Source organism: Ochlerotatus camptorhynchus, unplaced genomic scaffold, assembly GCF_037179485.1.
Source record: "Ochlerotatus camptorhynchus isolate MF236.1 unplaced genomic scaffold, CSIRO-AGI_Acam_v1.1 ptg000040l, whole genome shotgun sequence".
Lineage (NCBI taxonomy): Eukaryota > Metazoa > Arthropoda > Insecta > Diptera > Culicidae > Ochlerotatus > Ochlerotatus camptorhynchus.
The window spans coordinates 2,167,628-2,192,530 of record NW_027040531.1 but is presented as its reverse complement, the minus strand read 5'-3'; the positions used below and the strand labels follow the sequence as shown (position 1 = coordinate 2,192,530).

Genomic DNA, 24,903 nt, shown 5'->3' with positions numbered 1-24,903 from the left:
CCTCGGTGGAACCTCATCTGAAACGTTCTCAATTACTTCCGGGGCTCCCCAAGGAAGTCATTTGGGACCATTGCTTTTCGTGCTGTTTGTTAACGATCTGTGCGGACTCATCAGATCACCGAAGTACATGTTCGCTGATGACCTGAAATTCTTCCGCCTGATAACCTCCATGTCCGATTGTTGCGCTCTTCAGATCGATATCGACTCGCTTCTTGAATGGTGCTCATTAAACGGAATGGAAGTGAATATTCGTAAATGTAACATCATCTCGTTCAACCGATGTAGGACAACTGCCATTTTCGAATATAAGATGAACGCTTCAAGTGTCAACCGTGTGTCATCAATCAAGGATCTTGGATTAATACTGGACAGTAAGCTGAAATTCATCGAGCACATTGCAACAACCACCGCCAAAGCATATGCGATACTAGGGTTCATCAAGCGCAACACGCAGCAATTTGAGGATGTATACTGTCTAAAAACATTGTATTCTTCGCTAGTGCGTTGCATACTGGAATATGGCGTTCTAGTATGGGCACCGTATCACGTCACGCTTTGCTTTCGTATTGAAAAGATTCAACGTAACTTTGTCCGCTACGCTCTACGATTGTTACCATGGAACGATCCAATTGTTTTTTTTTTTTTTTTTTTTTTTTTTTTTTTTTTTTTTTTTTTTTTTTTTTTTTTTTTTTTTTTTTTTTTTTAACTCTTTATTTGTTCCAAATTCAAAATAAATTACATTTCATTTTTAACCTAGGTGCTCCAGTTACTACAGTAACTTACCAGCCTTAATTGTTATGATATATATCTAAGTGTTTTTACATTGTTCCTGTCTTGGCAATTCAGTATTTTAAACAGGTTTTTTAAACCTGCATGTCAGTATAACAATTGATAGCTTAAAACTAAATAACTAAAACTTAATCTTATCTAAGTATAAAGGGAATTAATCGTTGCAATTGAGGATTGTAACGATTTTTGCCGGAAATTATTAATTATTTTGTTGGACATTTGTGCTAAAGTCTCAACATTCGAAATTCTATGTACTTCGGTAGTACTGTACCAGGGAGGCAACTTCAAAACCATTTTCAGAATTTTGTTCTGAATCCTTTGAAGTGCTTTTTTCCTGGTAGTGCAACAACTAGACCATATTGGCACAGCGTAAAGCATGGCCGGTCTAAAAACTTGTTCAAATATTAGAAGTTTATTCGTCAGGCAAAGTTTGGATTTCCTGTTTATAAGAGGATACAAACATTTTATATATTTGTTACATTTGGCTTGAATGCCCTCAATGTGATCTTTAAAAGTTATTTTTTGGTCAAGAACTAATCCAAGATATTTCACTTGGTTTGACCAGGAAATTGGAACTCCGTTCATAGTGACTATGTGACTACTACTAGGTTTCAAAAAGGAAGCCCTGGGCTTATGTGGAAATATTATAATTTGAGTTTTGGAAGCGTTGGGAGAAATCTTCTATTTTTGTAAATAAGAAGAGAAAATATCTAAACTTTTCTGAAGTCTGCTGCAAATAACACGAAGACTTCTTCCTTTAGCGGAAATGCCTGTGTCATCAGCTAACAAAGATTTGTGGCAACCCTGAGGCAAATCAGGGAGGTCCGAAGTGAAAATGTTATACAATATAGGCCCAAGAATGCTACCCTGAGGAACTCCTGCTCTAACAGGTAGTCGATTAGATTTGGAATTTTTATAATTTACCTGCAGAGTTCTGTCAGTTAAATAATTTTGAACTAATTTCATAATGTAAAGTGGAAAATTAAACTTTTTCAATTTAGCAATCAAACCTTCATGCCAAACACTGTCGAATGCTTTTTCTATGTATAGAAGAGCAACTCCAGTTGAGTGGCCTTCAGATTTGTTTGAACGAATTAAATTGGTAACTCTCAAGAGTTGATGAGTAGTTGAATGCCCATGGCGAAATCCAAACTGCTCATATGCAAAAATTGAGTTCGTATTGATGTGAAGCATCATTCTATTCAAAATTATTTTTTCAAAAAGTTTACTTATTGAAGAAAGCAAACTTATTGGACGGTAGCTAGAAGCTTCAGCTGGATTTTTATCCGGCTTCAAAATTGGAACAACTTTTGCATTTTTCCATTTATCAGGAAAGTATGCCAAATGGAAACATCTGTTAAATAATTTTACCAAGAAAGACAAGGTACTCTCTGGGAGTTTTTTGATGAGGATATAGAAAATTCCATCATCACCTGGAGCTTTCATATTTTGAAACTTTTCAGTTATAGACCTTACTTCGTCCAAATCAGTCCCCCAGGAATCATCAAAAATATTTTCCCGAGAGAAAATATTCAGAAAATCCCTAGCAACCTGATTCTCAATAGGACTAGTAAGACGCAAACTGAAATTATGGGAACTCTCGAATTGCTTAGCAAGTTTCTGAGCTTTTTCCAAATTTGTGATCAAAATTTTACCACCTTATTTAAGCGCTGGAATTGGCTTTTGAGGTTTTTTCAAAATTTTTGTGAGTTTCCAAAAGGGTTTGGAACTCGGGTCTAATTTAGAAACATTATTTTCAAAAGTTTTGTTCCTCAGGGCAGAGAATCGCTTTTTAATTTGTTTTTGCAAATCCCGCCAGATAACTTTCGTGGCAGGATCGCGTGTTCTTTGAAATTGTCTCCTACGGACATTTTTAAGACGGATCAAGAGCTGAAGATCATCGTCTATTATAATTGAATCGAATTTAACCTCGCATTTTGGTACTGAGGCAGCTATTGCTTCAACTATAGAAGTAGTCAGAGATTCAAGAGCATAATTAATTTCATCTTTGGTTTGCAAAGGAATGTTTGGATCGAAGTTATATTCCATAAATGTTCGATATTGCTCCCAATCAGCTCTATGGTAATTGAAAGTAAAGCTGTTGGGATTAGAAATTATTTCTTGGGATATTTCAAAAGTTACTGGAAGGTGATCAGAACCGAAGTCAGCATGGGTAACCAATTGGCTACAAAGATGACATGAATCAGTTAAGACCAAATCAATAGTTGAGGGATTTCTTGCAGAAGAAAAGCATGTTGGGCTGTTTGGATATTGAATAGTGTAATAACCTGCAGAACAATCATCAAACAGAATATTACCATTGGAATTGCTTTGAGCATTATTCCATGAGCGGTGTTTTGCATTAAAATCACCAATAATGAAGAACTTAGACCTATTACGGGTAAGTTTCTGGAGGTCACCCTTGAGAAAATTCTTTTGCTGGCCTACGCATTGGAATGGCAAATAGGCAGCTATAAACGTAAGTTGTCCAAATTTTGTTTCAACAGAAACTCCCAAAGTTTCAAAAACTTTGGTTTCAAATGAAGAAAGTATTTTGTATTTGATTCGTCTATGAATAATGATGGCAACGCCACCACAGGGTCCATCATGACGATCATTTCTATAAATTAAATAATTTGAGTCCTTCTTAACCTTATGGCCAGGTTTAAGGAACGTTTCAGTTATAACGGCAATATGCACGTTATGAACTCTCAAAAAATTAAATAGCTCGTCTTCATTATCTTTAAGAGATCGAGCATTCCAATTTAAAATGTTTAATGCTTTAAAATCCATTACTGAATTTTAAAGTCATGACAATATTATTAGCAAATTTTACTCCAGTTTGAATAGCATCAAACATGGAGTTAGATTTAAGCATATCAGAAATCATGTCAATTAATGAATTCTGTAAAAATTCCATTTTAGGAGCAGTAATGCTTCCTAAGTCAAAATTGTCAAAATTTCCGTTAGAACGTTGGTTAGTATTTTGATTTCTACCCGCTGCAATAGCAGCATAGGTAGCTCCATTAACTCGCTGAACATTGTTAGCAGCGAGGGGAGTAGGTACAGATGAAACATTTGAAGCAGGGGTGATATTTGTACCTACGGGTACGAATGTAGAATTTGTTCCTCGCTGACCGTTGTTAACAGCAGAGGAATTTATACCTGGTCGGAAACGTGGAGCGTTTCCTACCTGTCGGTTAGAACGAGATTGTAGGATCGCTTTGCGAGTCTTACATTCCCAAAAATTGGATTTGTGGTTTTCACCACAATTTGAACATTTAAATTTCTTAGGATCTTCCTTCACAGGACAGTCGTCCTTTGCGTGAGAGGAATCACCACAATTCATGCATTTAGCTGGCATGTAGCAATTTTTAGTTCCGTGACCCCATCCCTGTCACTTACGGCACTGAGTGAGGTTTTGGAAATTTCCTCCAGTCTTCCTGAAGTGTTCCCACTTCACTCGGACATGGAGCATAAGGCTAGCTTTTTCTAAGGCCTTAAGATTGTTTAGTTCACTAGACTTGTAGTGAACTAAATAAAAATCATTAGAAATCCCGTTGCGCGAATCGCCAGGACGGGATTTCATTTTCATTTTGATTACTTGGAGTGGCACAACTCCAAGTAATTTTGACAGTTCATCTTTGATCTGATCCAGGGATTCACCACTGGGCAGTCCTTTCATGACAACCTTGAACACACGTTCAGTTTTGGTGTCATAAGTAAAAAAATTGTGCTTCTTCTCAGTAAGATACTTGAGAAGACATTTAAATCCGTCCAAGGTTTCAGCCAATACACGGCATTCACCCCGACGTCCAATTTGTAGTGAAAACTTAACTTTCACGAAATTCAAAAGTTCCATGCGAAGAGCATGGAAATCGATAGTGGTTATCACAATAGGGGGAATCTTTTCCTTCTTGGCATTAAGCCGGGAAAGTTTACTAGAATTTTTCTTGGATGATGGATCATTCTCATCATCCGTGAGCAAATCAAATTGATTACTCAAATTAATTTCTTCAGAAGGGGGGTCAAGAGTTTGCCCCTTTCTTTTGCGTTTAGGCGCCATGGCGGCAGTAAATTTTTTATCCAAATCGACTTCCAAGCAGATTACTATAAGAATCTGAAGGATCGAAGAGGAATTTTCCAAATCGATATCCAAGAAGGATTACCTCGGGTAGGGTCCAAACAAGGATCGAAGAGGAATAAGAGGAGTTGAACAAGGTAGAAAATTTTTACAGGTTGAGCACTGAAAAGTGCTGTTTAAATTTGTTGTAGCTTTAGGTAGTAGTAACACTTCCTTAAGCAAAAAGCAAATAGATAGCGGCGCCGGTGGTGTAGTGGTAAGCGTGATTGCCTCTTCGCCCCAATGGGCCTGGGTTCAATCCCAGTCGGCGCCGTCGGGATTTTCTGAGGCATAAAATCTCTGGTCACGCCTTCCTTCGGAAGGGAAGTAAAGCCGTTGGTCCTCGGTCCATGAGTTGATGGGTCGGTTAGCTAGGGTTCAGGGTGGGAGCTGCCTCCCTGACGTCGGTAGCATTGGTACGTCAGTACGGAAAACAAGATCGACGGAAAACACATCGAGAAATCGAAAAGCAAATAGATCCGCACGGCAAGAGAGCACGATGCGGACTGAACGATCCGGTTGTTCTTCCGCCGTACGAGGATCGCTGTGCTTTAATTCGTCTTTCAACATTGGCTGATAGAAGGATTCTTCTGCAACGGCTGTTCATATTCGACATTCTGGACAACAATGTAGATTGTGCTGAACTTGTAGCGAAAATCCAGTTCAATGCACCGGTTAGGTAGACGCGACAAAATGACCTTCTCCGTATTCCTCAGCATCGTACAGTCTACGGTCAAAACAATCCACTGGATGTTTGCTGCCGTCGTTTCAACAAACGGTCGAAAACCATGTTTAAAAATAGGATTAGTTCTTTAACTACACATTAATAATTCTGTCTGTGCGTTTTTATTATACGAAGACAAGTAAATATCCATACAGACAGTGATACACTGTGTTGCAGGATGCATGTTAAAAATAATAATAAATAAACGCGTTCATCTAGATAAAATTGATAAATAGCAGACTTTTAGCGATGGGCCCAAATTAGGGACATGTAGGCCGACATTACCTACATTTCCCCTACGATAAAAAAGGGAATATTCCCTTCTTTTAATATATAAGGAAAATATATAATCAATAGCTTTTCGCAAGGGATTCGAGGTAATGACCATTTGGGATAATAACGAGTGGAATAATGTTATAAATTTGTAATCGGTAGTTCAACGTTCCATGCACCGATTTTTTAATCCATCACGAGAAATTCTTCGATAAGGTTTAACAGTTTCCGACTGGTTGAATTGGATTGCATAATAGACCCTTTGACTTATTTAATGATGAACGAAGTGCTCGAAAACTTGAAGGTTGTCATTTTATAAAGAGCTAAAAAATGGTTTGGAATTGATAAATATATACTTCCATAAAAGTAAACATAGTGTATTATCAATAGTAAAAAAAAAGAAAAGTGAAAATTACTAATTTCATCATCTTTTCTGGGGAATGGTACATTCTGGGGAATGGAATTCTGGGGAATGGTTTTCTGGGGAATGTTATTATGTTGTGTATGTTATTATGCGTCACGCACACATATGATGTGTTTGCTTGTTTACATTTATCTGCTGCTATCCATTCCAATCGACAGAATCGTCCAAAACGGGCTGAAAACGTTTTTACAACACTCCAAACTTCTCAGGTGAGTGTGACTGTTGTCGGCAGGCTCTTTTTCTTCGACAAGCTTTCCATTTGAACTGCGTGTTAACCAGGTGTTCTATTAACGGCAACTCGAAATCAGTCGTATGTTTCATTTGATGAAACACCTGACCTAACAGATTTGCTCAGTTGTAAAAATGTTATCAGATTGAAGCTGAAATACTAAGCAATCGTTTAAATATGTTCAGCGAAGTGTTATGGTGAGAAAATACATCGAAATTAACGTTTAAATTTCGGTTGCCGATAACAGTACATGGTTGCCGAAGTCACCATTGACCCTACCATCTCCATTAAACCTACGTTCATTTTGTTAATGAGTAGGACAAGATGCTAAAAAGTTGTCGCTCTACGCAGAACATTCATCATAAGTTTTTGCAAAATGTTCATAAGGGAAATGTCTCTAATGTTGGCCTATGGATCTAAGATTGGGACCATCGCTAAAAATCTGCTATTTATCAATTTTATCTAGATGAACGCGTCATTGGGACGTTACGAATGGATATTTTTGGTTGGTATTGAAAATTTAGTCGATTGCTGAATTTATGTATGGGCCCAAATTAGGGACACTTAGGCCGACATTACCTGCATTTCCTCTACGTTTATAAAAGTTGCAGCATTGTCAACAGCCTTATGGTTGGTATCAGTTAATAAGGATAGCTATGCAAATTATCTAGATTCTTCCAAAATTTCGCGAAAAATGCAAGCATGCTCATGCAAACACCGTAAATATAAGCAAACACAAGAGTAAAGCCGTCTAACGCAACGTGTCCATCAAAGCAACAAGGAAAGTAACAGTTCCTAGTGGGACTGAAATGCGTAGAATTTCCTACTTCATGGAAAATGATATACCTGTCCCACTGAATATTTTTCGTATAAAAATATGCTTAACTGATTTCATTGAAGGTAATTTCTGCAGTTTTCACTAGAATAAGTTGAATCTGTTGAAATGTGAACAATGCACTAATTTATTTTAACGTATTATACTGCCAAATAGCAGAAATGATCCGAAACATTTTTCGCGTTTTTCTCAGATACAACTTTTAGAACATGGGACAGATATGCGTAGAACGGCAGAATATCTGTGACATAACCTTGCAAAAAAAAGTAAGAGGTTGTTTCCAAGACACGACCGTAGATTTAACGTAGGATTACGAAAGGTAGTTTTGATGTCACAGCAAATAGTGTACAGTGTATATTGAATTGATTTCTTAACTCGTTATCAGTCAAAAAGATCGATAGGTTGAATTTCGGAAGCAATTTGAGAGTTCTGTTTGTGAGGTGCTATGTCAATGTCCATGTAGTACAAGCCAATCCTGGACGATATGTCTTGGATACAAGCTCTTACTCTTTATTTAACACTTTTATCAGTCATTTGTGGTTCTGAAAAGGACCGATAGGTTGGAGGCTTGGAAGCCAGTTTAGATCAATGCTGTGGAAATTTTTCCTCTGTGTTCTTGGAGGTGAAAGCGGTGCGGAAATGAAATATGTATTAGGGAATAGGGTAGAGAACTACTTCGGCATAATCGCCCATTTTGGGCCTATCAAGCAGAAAACTTGAAATAAATCTATGATTTCAGAGTTAACAAGTCAATTATGCGTTTGGTACGATACTTTAGTTAATAAGCTACCGAACGAAGTCAATAAAAACGCGTGATATAAAGGTTTGCACCCATTATTCCCAAAAACAAAACAAGCGTTCCGACCGAATCAATTTTTATCTTCATCCGATAGGCCGAAGTGAATTCATTGGCGTTCAAATAGCGTTTCAATGCGTTAGGCCGAGTTTAAAATCCGTAGGCCGAGATTAGCGTCAAGAAACAGTGTTAGACTTTTGACAATATCTCTACGATTGGTTTATCTTTATCAAATCTTACGGTACGTACGGAAAGGTAAATAGAGTTGGATGCCATCAGTAATAATAAAATTCCGTTTGATGCTAAACTGCGCTATATTAAGAAAGACTAAGTGTGGGTTGTGCTTAATATGCCGGAAATGGGGTAGTTAACCCTACACATCAATCACAGAATCTGAGGCTACCGGACGGTACTTACGTTTATGCTTTTTGATGCAAATTTTATGCCTCTTTTTTTTAATCGGCGAGATTTTTTTTTTGTATAGTTCTCTTAATAGGAAGGGCTTAAAATTTGCATAAAAAGGCACAAAGATAGCTACGGTCTGGCATGCTCAGTGCTTGGTATCAATATTCTGCGACTGTGTTAGACAAATTTTGACGAATGTCCAAAAAATACTCTTAATCAAATTTTAGGATTAATTCCTTCCATTATAGGGTGCAGCACTACTTCGGCACATGGAACCCATTTCCGTCATAGACTTCAAAAACAATGAACAGCAAGCTATTTGTTGTGAATTCTCCGGGGAATTCTTAAGTAATACTACAAGAATTATTAATAATTTGACTAGTATTTCAGAGTAAATTCATACAGTGTTCTGCAAATCGGTTTCAAAATTATTATGGAGAAAATTATAAGGGAATACCAAAAGGATAATCTTCAGAAAATACGGAAGAAATCATGTAAAGAGTTTAAAGAGTATCAGGATGATTCCAACAAAGATTTTTCAAGGACCAAGATCCAAGATTTGAAAAAATTTAAGAAATAAATAAATTTTGAGATTTCACGAAACTAACTGAGAGAGTGAGTCGCTTTTATTCAGTTGTGATTCACTTTTACTCATTTGTATGGAGACACTTCTAAAAGCGTAGGTCACTCAGAGCATGACTAACCTACGCTTTTAGAAATTTCTTCATGCAAATTAGTAATGTCACTTACTCTCCAGTAAGATTCGTTTCAGTGTAGAAAACTTTATGATCCTGGATTAAGAAAAATCATCAAGGCTCAGGGAGTTTTTTTTTTAATATTCCGGACATAGATAAATTTCCAAGATTCAGGAACATGAGAAGTTTTCTAGTTACAAAACTAGCAGAAGTATTCGAAATGCCGAACTTCGGTATGTTTTAGAGATTGTGAACATAAAATTAATTAATTAATTTAGCTTTATTTAGGAGTGTGAACATAAAATAAATCATATTAAATTCAGGCGCTTTCAATTTTTGTATAAGGCAGTGACAACTATATTGCCACCAACAACTATTATTTTTTCCTGTGAACTCACAATTTATGTCAACAAACGGCAATTTTTTTATTGGAAAAAAAAAATGAACAGTGAGCTCTATTTTTGTTATGAACGTAGGGGAATTTACGTATTCTCGGCAACCTAAGCAGCGACCTTCTTTATATAGCCTTTTTCTCTAAGGAACGCACACATATGCAGTATTGGTTTGTTTACAATCTTTTGCTGCCAGCTGCTCTAACAATTTCTGTCGAAAGAATTGTCAAAAACTGTTTTGAAACGCTTTTATAAAGCTCCAATCTTCTCTAGTGAGAGCGAGTATTGTCGGCAACCAGTTTTTCTTCGGCAACCGTTCCATTTGAACTGCATGTAAATCTGCTGTTCTATTATCGGCAACTCGAAATCAGCTACAATTTGTAGTGCGTGTGTTTCATTTCAAGAAAACCTTGCAAGATTGCTTTTTCTCAGTGGTAAAAATATAGTCAAATTGAAACTGTAAGCATAAAGAATCGTTTGCATGCATTCAGCGAAGTGTTTTCGTAAGAAAATCCAGTGAAAATAGTGTTTCAATTTGGGTTGCCGAAAATAGTCTGGCATGCCGAAGCCGTCATTTCCCCTATTTTAGTAAAATAGAAGCCAGAATAATGATGTATGTTTTTATAATAAATGCGTGAAATCTCTGCTCAGACGTTATTTAACCAAACCTTTTTCCAGGATGCTTTCTCGTACTGGCTGCGTTTGTATTAGATTAAATAAGAAATCTCTGTTCATTTGCCTCCTTCTTCTTAAAAATATAGCAGTTTGAAAATGGGTGCTAAAAATGAAGATGTTTACTAAAATTCATCAAACTTCCGACAAAATCAATCAATCACGCCCAAACTATACCGATAAATTCTAAATAGGGGAAATGAATGGAATGTCGGCCTAAATGCCCCTAAGTTGGGTCCATACATAAATTCAGCAATCGATTAAATTTTAATAGCGACCAAAAATATCCATAAGTACCGTCCCAATGACGCGTTCATCTAGACAAAATTGATAAATAGCAGATTTTTAGCGATGGGCCCAATCTTAGATCCATAGGTCAACATAAGAGCCATTTCCCCTATTTGGTCGATATGCAACGAAGATTTCAGGAATTTTGATGCACACCCAGAAAAATCACTCCTGCTTTTTGAACTTATATGGAGAAAACCCATAGTTTGGACCCTTTTTTTCATACTCAATTTTTGAGTAATGTATTCTAAAATATAATTGTATTTGTTCATTACACCATCTGTACACCATTGTAGTACGAGTCGATGCCATGCTTGTTTTTTTCGGCCTTATAAATGGTTTAAGATCTTGATCTTGGACTTGGAGTTCAAAACTTTAAGATATTTAATTGTTTGACAACTTAGACTAACTTAAATTAGGTAAAGGTTAGATCTTCCAGAAATGGGGTATTTTCAAATGCGTGAATTTTTTAAACTTTTTTTCAATCAACAAACTTTCTAAGGATGAAACAAAGGCAATAGGGGAAATGGCTCTAATGGTGGCCTATGGATCTAAGATTGTGCCCATCGCTAAAAATCGGCTATTTATCAATTTTATCTAGATAAATGCGTCATTGGGACGGTGTGCTAATGGATATTTTTGGTCGCTATTCAAAATTTAGTCGATTGCTGAATTTGTGTATGGGCCCAAATTAGGGGCATTTAGGCCGACATTACATCTATTTCCCCTATCTTATTAGTTCATGAAAATAGATGTAACAAATAGATCATCGGTATTTCGCAGAAATTTTCGCACTTTTCTGTTGATGCCGCTCGTCAGCCGGCGCACACCTTCTTCAGTCACGGTCTTGGCTAGCTGATTCCATCAATTCTTCATCCGACCAATGTCGCTGGTGACTGCTGCCTTCATCTTCAGTTTCATCTTTATTATCGCCCAATACTTCTCTATTGGACGGAACTGGGGACAATTTGGTGGATTTAGCTCTTTTGAGATGAACTGGACTCCATTGTCGTTGTACCATTGTAAAGACTGTTCATTAAAGAAAGTGGGCACCTGTTCATCAATGGTTTAGGGATAAAACGTAACGAAAAATTATGAATTTTGGCTCAGTGTGGAAAAACATTGTTTATTTTGGCAAAACACCTGAAAAATAAAAAAATAAATTGTGAGAAATTTCGAACCATGGGTCGGATCAGCTTATCAACTCGCTTAATTCTGCACAAATGGTTTTCCGAAAAGTTTCGAAAATTGGCAAAAAACGTAAAGTACAGTAAATCTACAGTATTCAAGATTGTTAAGAAGTTTGGAGAAATGTGTTCTGTTGAAGATTTACTGAAATCTGGGCGCAAAAAAGGGGCATTGGACCAGAAAAAAGAGCTGGCAGCATAAACCGTGTTCCGTTCGTTAAATTGCCAAAAAGTTAGAACTCTGCAGATTATCAGAAACGTAACAATATCAGAACTTACAAGACGTAAAAAGCACCCAAAAAGACGGATTCACAGAAAGCTTCTTCGAAAATACGGTCACGGAACTTGTATGACGTTCTCCTTCAAAAGCCGAACCGGTGCATTTTGATAGACGACGAGACGTACGTCAAATTGGATACCAGTACACTTTCCGGGCCGCAATTTTTCAACGCTGAGCAAAGGACAGATGTGCCTGCACACTAATCGAGTCAGTACGGTTTTACCGAGTTTTTGAATTGCGGAACTGTTCGGTAAAAGTTTAAAAATCTGTGGAAAATTTATTAATGAGAAAATTTGTTCTGAACTTGTACAGACTTAGTTCTGTTAACCCCATTTAATGATAGAAAATAAATTACTTAAATTAATTTCGATTACATTGATTCCTTACGGATAACGGTCATTTGAATTTTTACCGACTTTTTCAGCAATTCAAAAATCCAGTAAAAAAATACTGACTACTGTAAAAAATCTTAGTGTGTGATGATGTGCGATACATCCAAACCGAAAAATCTGGAAAAAGGTTTTGGTGTGGCAAGCCATTTGCTCCTGTGGCTTGAAGAGTTCTTCGTATTTCAAAACGGGCGCAATCAATGATGAAAATTACAGAAAAGAATGCATCAAAAAAAGGGCTTCTACCCATCTACCGAAAGCATACGGATCCACCATTGTTTTGGCCGGATCTGGCATCTGCTCACTATGCTTCTGCTACGTTGGAGATGCTCAAGAAGGAAAAAGTCGATTTTGTCGTAAAATTCCAAAATCCCCCAAACTGACCTGTACCATAGAGGTAACTCTAAGACCAGAAGGTCCCGAAGAAACGTGCTCAACTTTTTGGCTCAGCTCTGGTACTATCTTCGGTCCCAAGCTAATCGATTCACCCCTCGGAACATAGGAAAATCCACGAACCCCTCATTTTATCTGTCAAACTTTCATAGTAAATCAAAACAAACATTGTGTAGTACTAGAATTTTGACTAAAGTGGGGTACGTTAATCGATTTGCTTGGGACCAATAGGCTAGTCAAGTAGAGAGCCAATTTAAAATCGATAGTTTCGTATTGATTGTTGCCTGTACTGCGTCCTATCGAAAGATACTGGGCAATAATTAAACGGCATCGTAGGAAAGATGGCAGAGAAGCAAGCCCTGTTGACTGCTTCAAGAAAATTTGATCTGCAGCGCAACGAAAAGTTAAGAAGAAAGTTCTGCAGAATCTAATGGGCGGTATCAAGAGAAAAGTCCGAGCGTTCTTCAGAAATGAGAAGTAAACATGCAAAGTCACGAGAAATCGGTCATATGTATGTTGATTTTCATTTATATAAAGAAAAATTAAGAATTCGTTCGAAACAAAATATTTTCCTTTGAGAAACAGGTGTATACTTTCATTAATGAACAGTCCTTAGCACGTCCTTGCTGTAATGGCAGCTGGCTAGATCTGGCCAAAACGTAACTGGCCCATCATGGGACTTAATGAAGGGTAACATCCATTTGTGGAGGCACTCCCTTTTCAATACTTCCGAACAGTGTTGGAAAAGTTCGCGATATTTCACGAAGTTCACCAAGGGAAAAGTTCGCGAGTCATAGTGAGTTTTCGCGAACTTTTCCAACACTGCTTCCGAATTCATAGCCTTATCCGCCACACAAAACGCTGGTATTCTTGCCAGAGGAACAGATCCCTTGTCAAATCATTTTTTTTAGCGAGCTTACCCGCGAAAACAAATTTGAATCTGACAGGAACCTTGACGCGAGCAAAAACCTTGTAGAATTTGAACCCCGAGATTTGTTTGAAATTGACTTTCGCATGGATTTTATCGTCGATCCAGACACATCCATCGAGTTTCGTCAGCACCAGGTCGTACAGCTTACTGGCCCGGTTTTTGGTCAGTGTTTGTTGTTAGAGGCTTCGGTTGGGTTACTTACTTGTACGGTAACATTTGGCCTTCTCGGAGACGGATTCGCCGCACAGTACAGCGGTCAGCATTAAGTTTTTTCGCCAAATCATAATCCAAGCAGTAAGGATCAGCCTTGATTTTCCAAAAGACCTTCAACCGCAGTTGACGATAAACGGTGTGAGAATTTCCTTGTACTTTTTAATTACTCACGCCACAGTACTTTTAGGATAATCCAGCAGTTTTGCCAGCTCTCAAGTTGACGCTGATGGATTTTGAAGGTAACTGTGCACAATTATTTTTCTTTTCTCCTCCTGCATGATGAATATCTCGGAACCACGTTTTAATCTATAAAACAAATAGACCGAGCAGAACTGTTTCCAAACAACAAAACGCTGCCAAAAGCTTGCATATCCGACCACTGGGAGCGCCGCTATCGCCATAATAAAGTGCCCCACCTTTTAATGGTTTTGTTTGTAAATCTGTTCTCTTAAAACTGATTAAACGTTTACGGTAATCAAGTTGTTGTTTTACTAAAAGTAACATATTTTTCAACAAATTAAAAAACGGCTTTCTTAAAAATCCAGAAATTTTCCGTGAAAGTTCTGGAACAACTTGGAAAACTCAAGGAATCTTATTTAGTCAAATGGGTATAGTGTAGACTAATTTTTTGTTTGATTTGAGATGCTCTATCACTCTGTTTCGAGAGTACCACGAGCTACCAGTCACCCTGTGCGCAGAATTTAGATCTATTGTGGTGAGCCTTTTTTTTTACCGTAATCGTTTAGTGAGACTGAAACACTACGATGTGACCAAATCCTAAATCATGGAAATTTTGTTCAGTCCCGGAATCCTATAAATTTTGCCCTGGTCTTTTTCATGTGTTTCGAAATTTGGAAACCTTATCTGAATTTTAAAAAATGCACAAAGTTAGATCATGATTGATGTTCTAAGTCTCGGAGAATTCCAAGTCCTACTGTGTTATCTGTCTCATAATGAATATACGTTGTATCTGTAGGAACATGAAATCATCTATTTGCAACTGCTATGTTAAATTAGACGAGGTATACATTGTATATTCGTTATGAGTCAGGTAACACAGTAACTCATTACACAAATATTTGCTGTACTTCTTCATATTTTAAAAGTAATCCGATCTTAGGTGTCATACGTTTGCCCCATATCACTGGTAGCAGGTCGCTTTTTAGCGACTTGGTCACTATTTTGAAGTCAGTCACTAAAAAGTAACTTTTTACACCAAAAAGTCACTAAAATCACTATTTCCCTAAAAATAGCCACTAAAGTCACTTTTTCACTACTTAAATAGAGTGAAATTTAAAAATATCAACAACATGTTTAAATTGAATACTTGACACTAAGAAAGTCTAAAGTAGTTTTAACAAAATATACATATCTGTTATAAAATTGAAAATTTTAACAAGGGTGACCAGTGAACCGGAAAACTTTAGAACACCAGGAAAACTATTGGGAAATGCCTACAATTTCGATTAAAAATCGGGAAAAATATACATCCTTTCCCAGAAAATAATTTGTAAACTTTCCAAAGGTATTTGTCTGTGATAGATTTTCAAAAGTCTTTCAAGGATGATTAAGAACTTTAAAAAATCAAAAGTAAATTTTACGAGAATTTTAAAGGATTCTAGGGATGATACCATATATATCAGATAAGAATACCAAAGTACAGACTACGAAAGTGCTCTGAGGATCGATTTATTCTTCTGCGCTTAAATATTAAGCTAGGTGTTTAACTTTATAGTTAAACTTGGCTTAACGATTCTAAAGAGTTCGAAATAAATTCCGAGAAGAATTCCAATGTAGTCGAATTTTGAGTGTTCAATCTCAAAGGAATTCTGAGAAGAGTTTCAAAGTTTGTGATGGATTTTTGTTTTGAGAATTCTGAGGAAATACTATGGGGATCCTAAGGAGAATATGAATTTAATTTCCTGAATGCAAGGGAGAAGTCCAAGATTATTCTAAGCAGAAATTTTTGAAATTTCTGAGGTTAATTGCATGGAAATTCTAAGGATGGATTTATGGAAGAAGCCTTCAGGGAGTTCATAGAAGAATCAATAAAAAATCGAAAATAATCTGCTTTAACTAATCATGTGTTATTACTTCCTGCGTGACTTTAACGATTTACATAGTCGGAGATGCTTAACGTCAAATATCAGACTTAAAATGGAAATTTTATAAGATCGATTAGGAGATTCAATTATAGAGTTGATAGTTCCGTTATAGTACGGCAATGTGAAAATTGTATACACAAAGTAGAATGCGAGCAAAGGACAATTTTTAAGAAGGTACGAATTGGGTAGTTGTTTACGTCAAATGGCGACTTGAGCGTGAAATAATCGATAGAACTGTTTGCGCACATCAAAGGTACAAGAGCAAATTGGCGATCATCCCTTTTGCCAGTGGTGGCAAGGGGGAAACACCCCTCACCATCCCTCACCTCACCCTTCTCTAGAGCAGCTGTGGGTCAAAATAACGACGCCTCGTAGATCAACAAGTATTGGCGCTATGTATCTACCTCCAGACCGGAAATCTGATTCGAGCAGCATTGCAAACCACATCAGTTCGATTGGTACCGTGTTCTCTCGACTAGAACAAAACGACCTAGCTCTGGTATTTGGTGACTACAATCAGTCTGGGCTCTCATGGAACGTTCCTGCAAACGATCTTCCTAGCATTGATGTTCTTCGCTCGAACATGCCCGCATCCTGCTGTGCTCTCCTTGATGGTTTCAACCTGCATGGCTTAACGCAAATCAACTCGATACTGAATAGCAACTCTCGGCTGCTTGATCTCGTTCTGGCGAACGAAGCTGCAGGACTGGAATGTTCTATCCTAGAAGCCCCAGAGCCTTTGGTTGGCATCGACACCAATCATCCTGCGTTGGAAGTTTCTATCAACCTACCTGTTCCTGTTCGCTACGATAACCCCCCTGTTGATGTATATGAGCTCGACTTTCGTAGAGCAGATTTCGTCGCGCTGAGTCACTCGCTTGCCCAGGCAGATTGGCAGTTCCTTGACACGTGTTCATCTATTAATGAAGCCGTCAACTCCTTCGCTGAGGTCGTTGGCCGGGCAATAACTGATTCTGTCCCACTGAGGAGACCCTCTCCCAAACCCGCATGGTCCAATGCTCGACTACGGAATTTGAAGCGTCTGAGATCGAAGGCCAAACGATTATTTTCAACAGCGAGCAACGAATATCGCACATATAACCGCATTCTTTACAAGAGCTACACAAGGCGTGTGCACGCTAATTTACGGCTTAATCCAAAGCAGTTCTGGTCATTCGTGAATACCAAACGAAACGAGGAGGCGCTACCAGTCGAAATTCACCTGGGTGATAGCATCGCCAGCAATTCCCTTGAGAAATGTAATCTTCTGGCAGAACATTTCAAAAGCATTTTCAAGAACACTACGGCTTCGTTGTCCCAAGTTGCTGAAAGGGTGAGGGACACTCCCAGTGATGCTTTCAATTTTTCGATTACCTCGGTTACAGTAGACCTCGTCGAATCCGCCATCAAGAAGCTGAAATTTTCTAATGCTGCTGGCCCTGTCGGGATCCCCTCAAGCATCCTGAAGCGATGCTGTTCAGAGCTTTCAACACCGCTTTCGAAGCTGTTCAATATTTCATTACAGCAGGGGGAGTTCCCTACGCGTTGGAAATCGTCATTCATGTTCCCGATCTACAAGAAAGGAGCCAAGAGAAACGTCGAAAATTACCAAGGGATCACATCACTCAGTGCCTGCTGTAAAGTTTTCGGAATCATCATCAACGACGCATTATTCTCTAGCTGCAGAAATTACATTTCTCCTGACCAACACGGTTTTTGTCCCAAGAGATCAGTTTCAACAAATCTAGCTCTGTTTATTTCTGTATGTCTTCGGAGTATGGAAGCTGGAGCGCACGTGGACGTTGTATATACAGATCTTAAGGCTGCATTCGACCGGGTTGACCACTTCATACTGCTAGCTAAACTTGAAAAACTCGGTGTATCCTCGAGTTTAACTCGTTGGTTCAAGTCCTATCTGACCAATCGGGAACTTTGTGTTAGAATCGGATCAGAGCAATCGGACTATTTTACAAACAGCTCCGGTGTTCCTCAAGGTAGCAACTTGGGACCATTGCTATTCTCGATTTTTGTGAATGAGGCCGGACTGATCCTCCCAACTGGTAGCCGATTATTCTACACGGATGATGTGAAGATCTATGTGATTGTTCGTAGCTTCGCCGATTGCTTGCGGCTTCAGCACCTAATCGATACTTTCGAAGAGTCGTGCTCAAGAAACTATCTCATGTTGAATGTACAAAAAAGTAATATTATCTCATTTCATCACAAGCTGAAACCAGTGGCATTCAACTATACGATAAATCACCAACTTCTGCAACGTGTGGACAATGTTCGTGACCTAGGAATCACGCTAGACTGCGCCTTAACATTCAAACTTCATTACTCGGGCATCGTTGCGAAAGCTAACAGGCAACTCGGGTTCATTTTCAAGATCGCTGACGAGTTTCGCGATCCTGCCTGTCTAAAAGCTCTATACTGCTCTCTAGTGCGATCGATCTTGGAATTCAGCTCGGTAGTATGGTGCCCGTATCAAGCAGTTTGGAAAGCGAGGATTGAATCTGTTCAAAGGAAATTTGTTCGGTTTGCCTTTCGTCACCTTCCTTGGCATGACCCTGTGAACCTTCCACCGTACGAAGATCGTTGTCAACTCCTGGGTCTTGAAACACTAGAACATAAGCGGACGATTAATCAGGCCGTGTTCGCGGCGAAAGTACTTATTGGTGATATCGACTCTCCAGGAATCAAGGCTGAATTCGAAATCTACGCACCCGAACGAGTTCTTCGGTCGAGGATTTTCCTGCATCTTGGACCTCGTGCTGCGAACTACAGCTTGCATGACCCAATACGGTTCATGTCTGTGCGTTTCAATGAGTTTTACGAGTTTTTCGACTTTAACTGTGCAGCGGAAACCTTTCGTCGCCGTATTCAACGCAGACTCCTGAGAAGAAGGTGAGTAGCTGTCCATTTAATGTACACGTGAAGGATTGTGCTACCTGTTTATTTTTTGTTTCCGGTTCAACTGCATGACGAGGACCTCTACCTGATTCACGGACAACTCTATGCCATAGGAGGATAACTTTTTTTATGCTATAGACTTGATTAATATTCGTCTTAATTGTATTGTTTATTGTGATTCATGTATTTCGAAAAGATATGGGGTTTTTACGTCTTTCTAGGCTTTTCTCCATCAGGCTGCATTTAGACACGTTAAGTCCGATGAAGAAAAACAAATTAAATAAATGAAATAAATTAACGGATGAGCTTGGTAAAGGAGATGCTCTACTCTATTTGAACCTTCCTCAAAATTGTCCTTTGTTCGCTTTCTTCTTTCTATATACGAATTTCACACTGCAACACTATAACGGAAGCATTTCCGACTGCGAAAATAATCTATTTCCAAGAGTTTTGTTGATTGTTCTACAAAGAATTTCAAGAATGCATTATTATGTTTGTAAAAGCTTTTTTGCTTCTGAGTTCAAAAGAAGGAGAATTATTCTAAAAAAGTTCTAGAGATCGTTTATAGGAAAGTTTGAACATACTGAGATCATTCTGAAGAATTTCTGTGAAAAGTTCATAGCAAATTATCAAAGTTATCTACCTAGATATATCAAATATTTAAAGATTTCAAACGCAGAATCAAATTCAAGATCATAAAAAAATTGGGAATTACTATTTGTAGTCATCATGTACAACGTAAGCAAAAGTAAATTATTCAAATCACTTCAAATGCTCTTCACAGAAGATTCCGTTGTGTAATTCAATTAAATTAGAAAAATGTATGAAATTTGATTTTAAATTCCATGACACATCAAACCGTATTTGAATTTCTAAGTTGCCATATAAATGGTTACTTATTTAGTATTTACAAGTCACTATTTGGCCATTATTTCCGTAATTTTAGTCACTAAAGTCACTACACACTAAGATTTTTTTACAGGAGTCAGTATTTTTTTACCGGGTTTTTGAATTGCTGAAAAAGTCGGTAAAAATTCAAATGACCGTTATCCGTAAGGAATCAATGAAATCGACCAAATTTATTTTCTATCATTAAATGGGGTTAACATAACTAACTATGTACAAGTTCAGAACAAATTTTCTGATTAATAAATTTTCTACAGATTTTTAAACTTTTACCGAACAGTTCCGCAATTCAAAAACTCAGTAAAACCGTACTGACTCGATTAGTGTGTACTCTTAAAGCGCATCAGCACTATCAGCCCTGCCATATAGGTCCTATGTGTTGTATAACAGGAGCTTCAAAATCTCGCATTCAGACTTCTGTCAATGTTTAGATTGCGACCAATTCTCAACACCCATGTTCCACAATTTTCATAAGTTTCTTAATTCCGAGTGCAGTTTTTGTTTTCATTAATACTTCTCTGTGAATGCGAAACCGCAGTAGCTGTATTGAATCATGCGTAGAATTTCCGGTAACTCATTGAGATATCCATGCACTTTGTTCCCATTAATCATCATTGATAAAACAAGAATGTACATGACAATATAACATTTTTGTTTTATCAAATTACTTACCATATGCATCGTATTGATGTGATTATATTTTTCACAATTGAAATCATAAACCTTTTTGTGTGCCAGATAAACATGTTGTAGATGTTGTAAGAATAACATTCCTAAGGCTTTCGTATAACGTAATAAGTAGCTAGCTTCAAAAGAGGCAAATCTCCCTTCAATATGTTTGCTATATCTACGATTTGACTCACATGTATACTTTTGTTGTTCCAATGCATGCCTATCCAGTCGGCTCCATCAAGTAAGTGGACTAGGGGCAGCCCTAGCGATGATCTCCCGAAAGGAACCGCCCGCGAAGGAAGAGTGAGTAGCGTGATTTTGAACATTGATGTCGTTTTCAAAATTTTGATAAATTCCACTGATGTAGATTGCGTCGATGCCGAAGAGCTAACATTGACACATTGTTCGGTAGAATCTCATCAGCATCGTAGATCAATGCATATGATTTTCTCATAGTTCTCTGATGCGTCCAATTTTTATTTTGGCATGGTAGATTCGTATAAAAATCGTAGTGTTTTCGTGTTTTTTCCCCCCATTGTATTTGCTTGCAACATACATTCTCTCATTTGAATCATGTGAATCGAATGTGCGCCTGCATAATGTAGACCCCGTAGAAGCTTACTGCCCGAGATTATGATACTGGCTCCTTCGCTGGAACGTGGATTAGACGAAGGAGTCCCGTACCACTTTGTCTCCAGTGATACACTGGACAGGTATTTTGAAAAATAGTTAAACGAAATAGATTTTTTTGGTTTCAATCTTTCTCGCTGCCTCCCGAATGCTCACATTTCATTGCGAGTGTTTTCATTGGTTTCCTCAAGCACTGTGGTTTTAGTTTGGTTTTGCACTGTAATTACCAAGCACCGACGGAATTTCCGAATATAACTAACGCTTTCGTGATTTTGACGCCTGTTGATTACCAATATCAGTCGACTAACGTGTTTCATACTTTGAGCAGCAAATCGGTGGATACGATGGAGGCCGTGGAAAAAGCTCCGGAGGAGGAAGGATCCGAAGAGGACTTTGCAAGCCAGGAACACTCGGTGATTGTGGAGTTCTTGCAGTCCGCCTGGTATGCCGTGCTCTCGCACACAGATTTCATTTGCTACTTCTTAGTGTTTTTGAATCAGGTAATTTTAGAAAGTGAATCGATGAATTAGAAGTAGGTACTAAAGTTCCATCCTTTGCAGATCAAATCGTCCAGCTTGTTATCCTTGCCACTACCACTGATGGTCACCCTCTGGGGTACGTTAACGTTCCCCCGGCCATCGAAGAACTTCTGGGTTACGCTGATTGCCTACACGCAAACGGTAGTGCTCCTAAAGTGCATATGTCAATTTGAGATGCTCTGGTGGAATCAGAATCCGATTCCACCGAATCAACCATTCAGTCCGGCCAGGCTCATCGGAATCGAACAGAAGAAGGGCTATGCCACGTATGACTTGGCACTGCTGTTGGTTCTGTTCTGTCATCGATTTATTCTCAAGTCACTGGGGTTGTGGAAATCGGACTTTGTCGAGGAACCGGAAACCTCAGAAGGATTGTACAGACTGGACACGAATGATGAAAGGACGAAAGCTTTGATCAAAGCCGCAGAGGATGCAGAGAAGGAGTAAGTATTTTTAGCGAGAAATGCGAGCATGAGATTATCAACATAACCCCCTTTTTCCGACCTCAAGATTCAATAGGTTCCGTTTCCTATCCCGACTCGGTGAAACTCTCCTTCAGGGATCGACTCTTCCCGATTTCGATTCACTCGACTCCGATGGTATGGTCTATTTGCTCTCATCGCATCCAACAATAGTAGTTCCGTTTTCAATCCCATCCCCATACCAGATGCAGCCCTTTCCCAGCAGGAGAGTGGATCATCAAGACGCCCCGGTCGACGTTCGACCGTGTTTCAGTTTCTCTCAAGGCACGTTCCCCGGCTCAGACCGAGGAAAACCTCTCAGATCAAACTGGAGATTCCTTTGCTGGTGGAACATTTTCAAAGTTATCGATTCAAGACGGCTCAAGTTTTCAAGATGATGGATTTGTATGTTAGATTGTTTTATTCCTGTGTTGTAGACTTTCACCGAAAATAGACTACTACTTTTTCGACATTCGTAATTTAGCTATTTGGATACTTCTAGATAGATTTCCTGTTCTTCCTCTGCTGCTTTTTTCGATTCCAAAATGTAATTCACGTCACTCGGAATGAAACATATTTGAGACTTTATGCTACGTATATCTAGTATAAGTACTACTCGGATTCGGAATCTTTGACTACTATATAAATTTCTAGTGACTTTTCTAAATGAACGTTAGATTCCTCCCGAACGCTCGTTTGATCATATCAGCACTTGTTAACACCATTTACCCAACCCATTCCAGTCAAGAAACGGTAATCATCCGCCAGGAAAAGGCCACAGAGCTCAGCATGGTCAAGGTGGAAGATAGAGCCGATGATCACGCACCGGACGACACCCCCAATGGCAATGGAAACGCCTTGGTTTGTGTCACACACCATACCGAAGACTCGGGTGACTATTTCCCACAGATCGTTAAGCACTCGTTCCAAAAGTACACCGAATCGGTGAAGTCGTTCTTCAGCCAGCTGTTGGATCGGCAGTCCCGGAAGACGGCCGACGTCTACGGGTATCTGTTTTTGTGCGATTTCATCAACTTTTTCGTGATACTGTTTGGATTTTCCGCTTTTGGGGTACGAGCTTTTGAATTTTCTATTAACCACGATCGTTTCAAGCTATCATTACATTACAGACCCAGGAAGGCGACGGTGGCGTACTGTCGTACTTTGAAGAGAACAAAGTGCCAATGACATTTTTGCTGATGCTGATAATCCAGTTCTTCCTAATCGTGGTTGATCGGGCGCTATACCTGCGCAAGTATATGGTAGGGAAGATTCTGTTCCAGTTCTTCCTCATCATTGGGCTTCACATTTGGATGTTCTTCGTGCTACCGTCAACGACGGAGCGGAGCTTCAACGCGACCAATCCACCGGTGTACTACTACCTCATCAAATGCTTCTACTTGCTGTTTTCAGCCTATCAGATCCGCTGTGGCTATCCAGCGAGAATTCTCGGAAATTTTGTCACTAAAGGATTTACCATGATCAATTTCACTGGGTACAAACTATTCATGACGATACCATTTTTGTTTGAACTGCGGACGCTGATGGATTGGATCTGGACGGATACGTCGATGACCTTGTTCGATTGGCTCAAGATGGAGGATATCTTTGCTAATGTCTATCAACTGAAGTGCATGAGACAGCTGGAGGAAGATTTGCCTGCTCCTAGGGGACAAAAGAAAGGAGCCCTTGTCAAGTATCTCATGGGAGGTGGAATGATGTTCGGCATCATTCTGTTGATTTGGTTCCCACTGGCCTTGTTCGCTTTCAGCAACGCAGTCGGTGAACCAAATCTCCCGTACGATGTATCTGTTACGCTGAGAGTAGGTCCATACGAACCGGTGTACGTCATGTCCGCCCAAGATAACAATATTCACGGCCTGAACGACAACCAATGGGGGAAATTCATGCTGCCATATGCCAAGGACAAAACTGCACTGACTTTCCTGTCGAACTACGAACCGGTGGACGTGGCGGCAGTAAAGCTTGGTGCAAATTCTACCTCAATTTGGAACATTTCACCACCGGATAGGGCACGTTTGTTGAACGATCTAAATACCACGGCAACGCTGACGTGTAGGTTTCGATACACCATCAGTCGGAAGTCACATTCCAAGGAAAATCCCGGCATAGTGTCGGAGGAAAAAGCCTATGAACTAGGACCGAATGATCCTGTTCGGCCGGTGCTGGTGCAGATGTTATCCACCGATTCCAATATATCCGTAACGCTGCCGTACATGATGCCAAAGTTTCTCAAGGTGAAGAACAGCGGCAACGTTCGTCCGATTCATCAGCTGATCAAGCAAGCCAATAGTAAGTATGGTAGATTTGCGGTCAAATAATAATCGCTTTTGATGTTATATTGCTAACTATTCCTCAACACATTTTGCAGCGGACGATAGCGAAGAGAACTACCGCAACATCACGCTCCGATTGTTCCAAACCCATACGAACAACACCATCCCCCTGTTCTGGTGGGAGGTCAAGGAGAACTGCAGCGATCCATCGTATGCCACCTTTGCCAACATGCCATATGCCGATTGTATCTCCCATTTAGTTATGTACATGTTCAACGATAAGATCTTCCCCAGCACCATCAGTTCCATTGCTGCCGGAGGGTATGTGAAAAGGTACAAAAC

General features: G+C 39.0%; 1 protein-coding gene and 1 long non-coding RNA gene across 17 annotated transcripts in view; one reads left to right on the top strand and one right to left on the bottom strand.

Moving 5' to 3' along the window:
* The window catches only part of Piezo (piezo), a 135,118-nt gene that overhangs the window by 109,151 nt on the left and 1,064 nt on the right, over positions 1–24,903 (top strand). For 15 of the 16 annotated variants that reach the window (XM_065235856.1, XM_065235848.1, XM_065235837.1 and 12 more), the window contains 5 exons: positions 21,593–21,764; positions 21,825–22,246; positions 23,008–23,335; positions 23,395–24,577; positions 24,657–24,882. In XM_065235856.1, coding sequence (XP_065091928.1) covers positions 21,593–21,764; positions 21,825–22,246; positions 23,008–23,335; positions 23,395–24,577; positions 24,657–24,882 — 2,331 coding nt within the window. Of the gene's footprint in view, positions 1–20,862; positions 20,938–21,592; positions 21,765–21,824; positions 22,247–23,007; positions 23,336–23,394; positions 24,578–24,656; positions 24,883–24,903 lie in introns of all 16 variants that reach the window. The other variant, XM_065235913.1, reaches the window with a different exon arrangement.
* Positions 630–24,903, bottom strand: part of LOC135713122 (uncharacterized) — a 388,886-nt gene continuing 364,612 nt past the window's right edge. The window contains exon 2 of the long non-coding RNA XR_010518707.1: positions 630–706. This is a non-coding gene — a long non-coding RNA (uncharacterized LOC135713122). The remainder of the gene's footprint in view (positions 707–24,903) is intronic.